Source organism: Carassius gibelio, chromosome A4, assembly GCF_023724105.1.
Source record: "Carassius gibelio isolate Cgi1373 ecotype wild population from Czech Republic chromosome A4, carGib1.2-hapl.c, whole genome shotgun sequence".
Taxonomy (NCBI): Eukaryota; Metazoa; Chordata; class Actinopteri; order Cypriniformes; family Cyprinidae; genus Carassius; species Carassius gibelio.
Window position 1 is genome coordinate 19,603,613 of NC_068374.1, and position 9,407 is coordinate 19,613,019.

The window sequence follows — 9,407 nt, forward strand, 5'->3', positions numbered from 1 at the left end:
ATAGTTTTGAATGGGGGAAAAATGCAAAGCTCAGTATGGCCGCTCTATCAAAGGAAGCCCCACCTTCTGAGTAAAAGAGCCAGTTGCTAATCTGTAGTCACTGCAACTGGCGTTAGAAGTCCTGGTTGCTTTATAAACAGTCAGTATTATGGAGATATGTGCTTAGGACTGCACATGCACATTGGCTGATCTAGCCTAAAAGTTGGAATAACTTATACTTGGAAGATAAGAAAGAATCACAGAATGCATTGTGACAAGCTCGAAAAAGTATCTTATGAAGGTCCATTCACACTGCAGCAACACATTTCGACAAACAGCAACAGATACATTCATCTGGTTTTGTCTGATCAGTGTGTTACTCCTATCAGCATTAGTTGCCTTTGGTCAGCATTTGTTTTCACCAATTGAATAAGCTGAATTGGCATTTGTCTGTCTCAGAATGTCTGAATAGTGATTCTATAGTGGTGTATTATACTCAGTTGGTTGTTGCCGTTGGTCTGTGTCTGTTGGTGCAGTGTGAATTGGCCTTAAAATGGCTTACAGATTCTAAACAAATTAGTTCAGTACTAAAAATAATCTCCATCTCATTAAGATAAACCAATTTCCTATATTAATATATTTCCTCTATAATCAACTATAAGTTTGAGAGTTATTACTGTGCTGCTGGTAACATGGTTTCTATGCTGAAGTAGAACAATCAATAATGAGGTTTTGTCTTGGTTAGGCAGCTGCTTCAGAAGGTAGCTATGCATGGACAGCAATGCAGCTCACTAGGCTTTGAAATGTCAATACACAAAACACAACTACACAAACACAAACAAATGAATCACAGTTTACAAGGTTGTTGATGTTGAGTGTTATATTTCAACATTAATGGCCGTCAGTAAATTTGTTAAAAAGCATCATGGAATATTTAGCAGGTATTAATTCAGTGATATCATTATACGAAATAAGCTTTCCTAGAGTAGATACATCACAATATCAATACTGCAGCTCAGCCCTAATGATGTAACAGTTAGAAGGAGGAAGTGACAGTCATCTATGTTGTTTTGTGTATGTCTGCTGAATAAACTGTAGTTGCTTTTGCTTTGGTATACAACAAAACTAGAGAGCTGACTAATTAGTGTGAGACTCCAGACCAAAGCTGCAGCTGTCCCCTATTATTAGAGAAAGTGTCTTAAAAGAAAAACACTTGCACTTTATTCCACTGACTACCCCAGACACTCAACGTGAGAGGCCATCACTCAACAAGGATGGTGGAGTCATGGAGACAGCAGATGATTGCCAAAAGAGCTTAGCTTCTCCTCTGGTTACACCAGACCAACTGAACTGCTACTTTGCACCATCTGTGATTAGCACAATGCTCTGCGCCCAGTTTGAAGGACCGATTTTGAACCCCTTGGGATCTTGGTTTTGCCCTCTTCTGGGTTTGTGTTTTTGCAAAGGTCAGTGTGGAAGTAATTGGGCACAGTTGCTTAAAACCAGAAGTCAGTGGTCAGTTATCAGATCAGTGACCTTTCGAGAAAGATGCAAGACTAAAAATTATTGGAAAATAGACTTAAAATGGAAATATATATATATATATATATATATATATTTTTTTTTTTTTTTTTTTAAGGGTTGCTTATTGGAAAAAGAGGCCTCCAAATCTCTATATTTTTTCTCTCTGTAATCATCAGAATTTGAAATTCAAAAAAAGTATTACCTTAAAAAGTAATAGTGCAAAATATCTTTGAAATTATGATTATGGATTATGTCCCAGAGTGTAATGGGTCAAATGGTGAAAGAAAGCATTAGTCAGCCAGACAATAAGGACTGTGAAAATACCAATCTTCCCTAATGACAGTGTGTAATCCTAGACAATAAGCTTCAGGCCAAATTACTCTTTCAAAATGCTCATGGGATATTCAGCTGATTCTTGGAAACCCCATGTGGTACATACATTAATGAGAAATACTTGAGCTACTGAAGCTCTGTCAGTCTTACCACCCTGTCAAATCATGTGAATCCTTATTATACTAATTGCCTGTGTTAAAAATAGGTCTGAATTTTCAATGAAAAACTGCATGAAATGTTATCAAAGCCTGTGATCTTACACACACTATGACTTTTAAGCAAAGCAATTAAAAAAACTGTCTACAGTCCTTTAGAAAACCAGCATATTGAGCACATTGAACATTGAATAACTGTGAAACATTATTGAAACATTATTCAAAAAGGAAAAAGTTTAAAACAGTACATAGTAAATAAATAAATAAATTGAATTAAAATGAACTTTGTTCCCCTGAGTTCGCAACAATACAATGCAATACAATATTTATTTATAAAGCACATTTAAAAAGAACCAAGGCTGACCAAAATGCTGTACATAGCAGAGAATAAAATGCAAAGCAGTACAGGACAAAAGAAACAACTGAAAAAATAAAACAAAAAGAAAAAATAACCAGTAATCGTATCAGAATCAATGAGCATCAAAAGCAAGAGAAAACAAAAAAGTCTTTATAGAAGATTTGAAGATGGAAACTGAAGGAGCCAGTCTGATATAGAGAGGCAGACTTTTCCAAAGTTTTGGGCCTGCAGTAGCAAAAGCACGGTCACCTCGTTTTTTAAGCCTGGATCTAGGCACGATGAGAAGGCAGTAACTTCAATCAAACACAGCTAAACCTAATCAAGGGTTCCGTCGCTTGTCAATAACAAGCTCAATAAACTTATTTGAGTGTGGCAGATATAAAGGGAGATATAAAAAATGTGTAGAGCTGGGGTCCCCAGTAACAGAATTAAGAACCACTGGACTAACCAAATGACTAATTAAAACATACTAAGTAAAACCTAGGTATCACACAAAAATGTCAAAGGCCACAAGACAACACAAATATGAAAATCAGACAGAAATAACTCAAAAAGAGTAGCAAGGAAGATCACAGTAATGCAGCGAGTCTATGATACCTTTGAGAATAGAACAAGAGAGGATGGCATCTATCTCTAGTGTTTGTGCATGTGCTTATTGGTAAATGGAGAACTGCAAACGAGATTCAGTGATCCGAGGAATTGGAGTACTGTAGGAGAAGCCATTGAGGGTGTGACAAATCATAAACTAATCATAAACTAAACACAGAATGTTGTATAAAATATTCAAAAATGTATTATTGTTCTGCAGTTTAGTCATTTTTTTACCATAAAGAATATTTTTCTTATGATAAAGTTGTAATTATTTACTAAGCAGACAAAAGTCTGGGTAAATAATATGCTTAATATGAAATATAAGACGTGATGTTTTTAAAGTCATGTTGAGCATACCTTTTTTTTATTATTAAATAATCCAAATCAATTAACCAAATGAAATACCAAAATAAATATACAAAAAATGACAGCTATGATGACAGTATATAAACGGTTAAAGACTGTTGGTAGACATGCATTATACTATATAAACCAGTGAGAAAGGTGTTTATTTTTGGCTGAAATTAACCAAGTTTGAAAAGATACAGTCTGAAATGAGTTTGGAAAGAGACACAAAACACAAGGCTATATTCAAATAATGTTACAAAATAAAAAAGCACAGCAGCATCTGCATTTATAGATACAGTTTATATATATATTAAAAAAATAAGAATAATAGTAAAAACTCTGCTGCCGCAATTTATTTATTTATTTTAGGTAACTTTATAAAGTGCTTCATTTGGTTATATTCAAGTCTAAAATGTTATTTTTGCACTAAATCAACCTGACTACATTGGTTTACATACATGGAATGTACTTGTTTAAAAGCATAAGAGAATTAGCTCTTGAACAATTGCAGAATTATTTTTACCCACTGATAACCTGAAAAATGGTCAGCTGAAAATGTGCTTCCTATGGTAACATCTAATTTAATTTATTTTATTCAAATCATGTTAAAAAAAATTTATTTAACCTTAGTGAATAAACCTATATAAACTGATAGTAAACTGATATTTTACCATAACATTGTTAATAAATATACTTTATATATATATATATATATATATATATATACAGTAAAAAACGTTGGGTGTTTTTTTTTTTTACCTAATCATTGGGTTACACATATTGGGTCAATGTGTTGGGTTATCTTAAAATTTTTTGGGTCATTTTTTTTTTCTTCATTGGGTTATTTTTTGTTATAACCCAACTGTTGGGTTAAATATGTTTCCCACTTCACTCCGTTCAAATTGTAATGGTCCAGTCAGCGACTCAGCTCGGACATCAGTGGCAGCCTAACTGATTATGAAGGGTAAGTAACTGTTAATATAATCATATGATGTATATAACTGTTATAACAATAAGTAATGTGTCTGATACGTTAATCATTATTTTTTTATACGTTAAAAAAAGTTTTGGTCCCACTTTATATTAGGTGGCCTTAACTACTATGTACTTACATAAAAAAAATAAGTACAATGTGCTGATTGTGTTCATATTGTATTGTAAAAAACTTTTTTTCTGCTATTGAGGTGGGATAGGGGTAAGGTTAGGGAGAGGGTTGGAGGTATGGGTAAGTTTAAGGGTGGGTTAAGGTGTAAAGTATGGGTCAACAGTGTAATTATAAATGTAATTACAGAAATTAAATACAGATGTAATTACATGTAGTTTTTTTTTTTTTTGTAAAAACATGTATGTACACAATAAGTACATTGTACAAAATTATTAATTAAAATGTAAGTACATAGTAGTTAAGGCCACTTAATATAAAGTGGGTCCAAAGTTTTAATTCCCTTGAGTCCGTTTGTTTCCCCCAGAGAATCAGATCGATTGTAAATAAATACTATTCCTGTTTGTTCGCCAGCATTAATACATTAAAAGATTAGCCGCAACACTTTTTAGGCAAGTATTACTTAAAGTTAATAAAAATGTCTGGTGAAATGTGAAAGTTTGACAAAATCATTAGAATTAAGCTAGAAAAGCCGCACGAACCATTTATCGGATCAGATCAGTGAATGAAGCTGCCCGAGCGAGCTGAGCTCACACATCAGTCATACGACAGACAACAGACTCCACGAGAATCGTTTGAATGAACCTGCAATTTTCTGTTATAAAAGTTTAAAACCCAGATGACAGAAAAGCGCGCAATCGTGAGGCAACCCGCTCTTTCAACGAAAATTTATACCAGTGCCCTAAATTTACATAACGTTACTCCTACTACCAACCTTTAAGAAGGGAGCGTAAAATTGAAGCCATATTCATCTTAGTGCACCAGCACTAATTAATTGTACATTAAAAGTGTTTTAATGGTTTATTCATATTGAATATTGTTATGCATCTACCAGAATACCCTATAATTACAGCAATTTTTCTTATGAAGCTAGATTGATTGACATGTTTTTTAAATGTGTTGTACTAAATGTGTTTATACTTATGTATTAGACAATGGACTTTTTCGTGAAGGAAAAATTGCAACAATTGAATTTCTGCCTGTTAATTGAAACATTTATAGGTAAGTATCCTATTTAAATTAATGATACACACATTTTCAATTTTACTTAGACCTTTGTCTTCCAAAAATTATGAAAAAAGACAAATGAGGTGAAATAAGTGTATTGTTGCATTCTGTCCAACAAAGCTTCCATTCATTTACAGTGTACTTTTGTTCCTCCCTACAAGTCCAAATCAGTTAAAAGGTAAAGGGTGGTACAATTTACTCACATTAACTGCAAATATTGCCACAAATTTTCTGGAGGGAGTGAAAACTGCTTTAGTCTGTCTCTTAGTGCAAATGATAGTAGATCCCCACAAAGACAGTAAAAATTTAAACTGTAAGCTTAGTTTTTTTTACTTGTTCTTTTTCTGTACTTTTGTCATTTAAAGGCCTTCGTGCAGTAATTGTCTTTAAAACCTTTCCTGCCATCTGCACCATACCACACAAATGGAAAAATGGTGTGTACATCATACACAGAAATAAAGCGGTCCTTCAGTGACATTAAACCTGTAAGTAAAAGAAAAACGTAAAATTACAGTGTCCTGTGTAGTCAGGTCACCTTAATTATTTTTTTATATGACACACATGGTACAATAAAAATCATTCCAAGAAGATATTTGAAAAAAAAAATGACAGAATTTTCATTTTTGGGTGAATTATCACTTTAACCAATTTATATTCGCTATAGTTTTTATCTCATTTAAATTCACTCATTTGTAAAGTGAGTGTATCAATGAAATATCATCACAATGCATGTTAACTGAACTTTTTTTAAAATTCTTAAAGGTGCCTAAAAGGTTGGCACTAGTTAGTACTGTACTTGAATCATGAGACAAGCCAGAATCCACATGTCCTGGTGCTTGGTGAAAAGGAAAACTCCTCCCAAGTTGTTATTATTTTAAACTGGGAGCCGATGGAACAGGAGATGATACTACAAGCAGTCGATCTGTGTTTCAAACTTTTTTTATATATATGACATCTACTACCTAAAGCACTCATTTTAGAGTTTTTGGAACACGCAGTGTTTAATAGTTTCTTCTGCACACTGTCTCCTCTTTAAAAACTTTGTATTTAGTAATCAGTCAAAAACTTTTTTATTTTATTGATCATCAGTAGGTCCAGCAGCTAGTATATTTTTTTATTAGTATTACTTGATTTTATGATTATTTTTTTGTTTTATTATTATATGTTATGTTCATTTTATTTCGAAATCATAACATTTGCCAAGTGTAATCCATACTCTGAATTTGTGGTCTGCATTTAACCCAAGTGCACACACACAGCAATGAGAAGTGAACACACCGTGAACACACACCCAGAGCAGTGGGCAGCTGAAGATCCAGCGTCCGGAGAGCAACTGGGGGTTCAGTGCCTTGCTCTCACTCCCTCCACCTACAACTCCTGCCAGCACAGAGACTCAAACCTGCGCCCTTCGGGTTACAGGTCAATCTCTAGAACCATTAGGCCACAGCTGTGAACTTATTTGCACATTTGTCTGTTTTGATATGAATATGAATTGACACATTTGTAAATCTTGAAAATGTCAGTTGTATTTTTACACATTCTTGTACATTTAAATAAAATATTTTAAAATATGTTTGTAGATGTGTTATTTGCATATTAAAATAAAATCTGTAATTTACAACAATGTAGTTTCAAAATATGGTTGTATTAAGTAATTGTTTTTATAAAAAAAAATACTGATATTAATTCATATAAATAATTCACTCAACTGTTGGGTAACTTTTAACCCAACAGGATTTTAACCCAATGGGTTGGGAGGTGCTATACCATACTAGTGTATATTGGTTTAAACAATATATATATATATATATATATATATATATATATATATATATATATATATATATATATATATATATATATATATATATATATATATATATTGTTTAAACCAATTAAAGCTCAAAGACAATACAATAGAGCAAGGCCCCAAACAACCTTAAGTTTACTATAATAACTTTTATTAGCATCGGTCAGGTGTGTCTCACTTACCCAGCCCAAGTCCAACTATGAGCCGTCCAACCAACAGTGCCTCCTTATTTGGAGCAGATCCCAACACTATCCCCCCAATGGCGAAAGTGAAGCTGGCCGTGAGGATGCACACCCGCCTCCCGAACAGTCCGTTGAGATACCCGCCGAGCAGCGCGGATACCGCCGCCGCGGCAACAGTCCCGGACACCAGCAGCTCCTGCCAAAGGGCAGTTATATTCATGTCCCTCTTGAGCAAAAGCATCGCTCCGGACACTACCCCGGTGTCATAGCCGAACAGAAAGCCGCCGATAGCGGAGAACACGGCCAGGACGTAGACGAAACCCGGCGTGACATCTTGTTGGAACTGTTTGCGCGCCGCGCGTTCAAGGTCCTCGGGCGCGGGAGACGCTGCTGAGGGACCAGCACTGCTGAGGCTGGCGCTGGACGGAGCCTTGATTAGACTTCGCTCACCATCATCCGACGCTCGCTTCCTCCTCTCACCCATCAGATTGCTCATACTACGCAGATTATAGTCATCGCTGGATTTGCGGGACATAAGTAAAAAAACCGCAAGAAAAAATGTGGCCAGTGATTCAAAGCTGGAGAAGTGGGCTGATGTGAGTCCAGCTTGAGGTGCTGCTGTGTTGTTGATGTGGTTTTATGAATGGTCTGTCCAGTCTGACTCCTCACAAGTTGTGTCACTGCTCTGTGCTTTAAGGTCTGATGGATCAGACAGTGATAAGACTGAAAGTCAAAGGCAGAACTTAGCGTCATCGTGACGTGGGCATGGCGTCAAAGAAGTACACACCAACACACACGTGCAGAGGAATACATCTACTCTGACCAAACAGCTTCCTCTTGTAAACAATAATCTCACAGCACTGTAAAAACATTTTAAACAGTATATGTATGAAATGTATTGCACATATCTATTTTTTACAGTGAATGTTAAAAAACAACTATTTGTATTTATTTATTTACAGGTATAAATAGCACAAATGTTTTCTTGCTCTCACAAAAACATTAACATAAATTAATTAACCTAATTAAATTATAATGGCTAAATTAAGCGTATTCAATTATTTAAAAAATGAATTAAAATTCAAAATAATATTTAAAAAATTATAATTTGTTATTTAAATTTAAATAATAATAATTATTATTATTATATTAGACATTTTAAAGCATTTAAACTGCCAAATATGACTATTTTTTCTACACCCCGATATCCATTCCATTTATACAAGATTTACTATGATTGACTGTTTTCCACATAGTGTCACGGTGATCTGTGTTTCCCTGGGTGTCCACTAGTGGTCTCACTTCCCCATAGGCACCTCACCGCAGGCACTTCATTTCCCACAAAGCCTTGTCCCTTCATCACAGTAATTGCACACCTGTTAATTGCACTCAGGTGCCTTCACTTTCATCGTCATTATCTTGTCTATTTAAACCAGTTCGTTTTCTGTCTGTGTCATGGAGTCCTTATTTTCCATCAGTTTCCTCGTGTCCCTTTTGGTTCTTGTTTCCTTGTTTGTTTCATGTTCTGACTGCTTACCTGGATTTTGACCTTTGCTTTCTGGTAGTGATGGCAAAATGAGGCTTCCTGAACCACTGAGACCTCGCAGCCCATTGCTTCACTAGAAGGTTCATTACTCGAAGCTTCATTCATTATTGCTCACTAGTGACACCTAGCAAATGTGCAAAGAAATAGCAGACCAAAATAGTAATACTGAATCAGTGACCTGAGCAGACATTTGTCCATTGCCTGGGTATCAAATAAAATGTTTCTCTCTCTGTCTGAATTTACTTGTACAGAGACAACTGTCACACACAGTTAATTCATTAATTCATTATTCATTATTCATTCACAGGAGTCTTTTGCGTCCTGCCGAAAGACTCTACAACGCATAGTGAGAGCAGCTGAGAAGATCATTGGTGTCTCTCTACCCTCCCTCCAGGACATTTATGGAACACG

The 9,407-nt window shown here is 35.0% G+C and overlaps 1 protein-coding gene across 1 annotated transcript in view; it reads right to left on the reverse strand.

Moving 5' to 3' along the window:
* Nucleotides 1–8,184, reverse strand: part of LOC127972615 (proton myo-inositol cotransporter-like) — a 98,928-nt gene extending 90,744 nt beyond the window's left edge. Inside the window, exon 1 of the mRNA XM_052576254.1 lies at nucleotides 7,451–8,184. Coding sequence (XP_052432214.1) covers nucleotides 7,451–7,985 — 535 coding nt within the window. The 5' untranslated portion in view covers nucleotides 7,986–8,184. The remainder of the gene's footprint in view (nucleotides 1–7,450) is intronic.
* Between the last annotated feature and the right edge of the window lie 1,223 nt (nucleotides 8,185–9,407).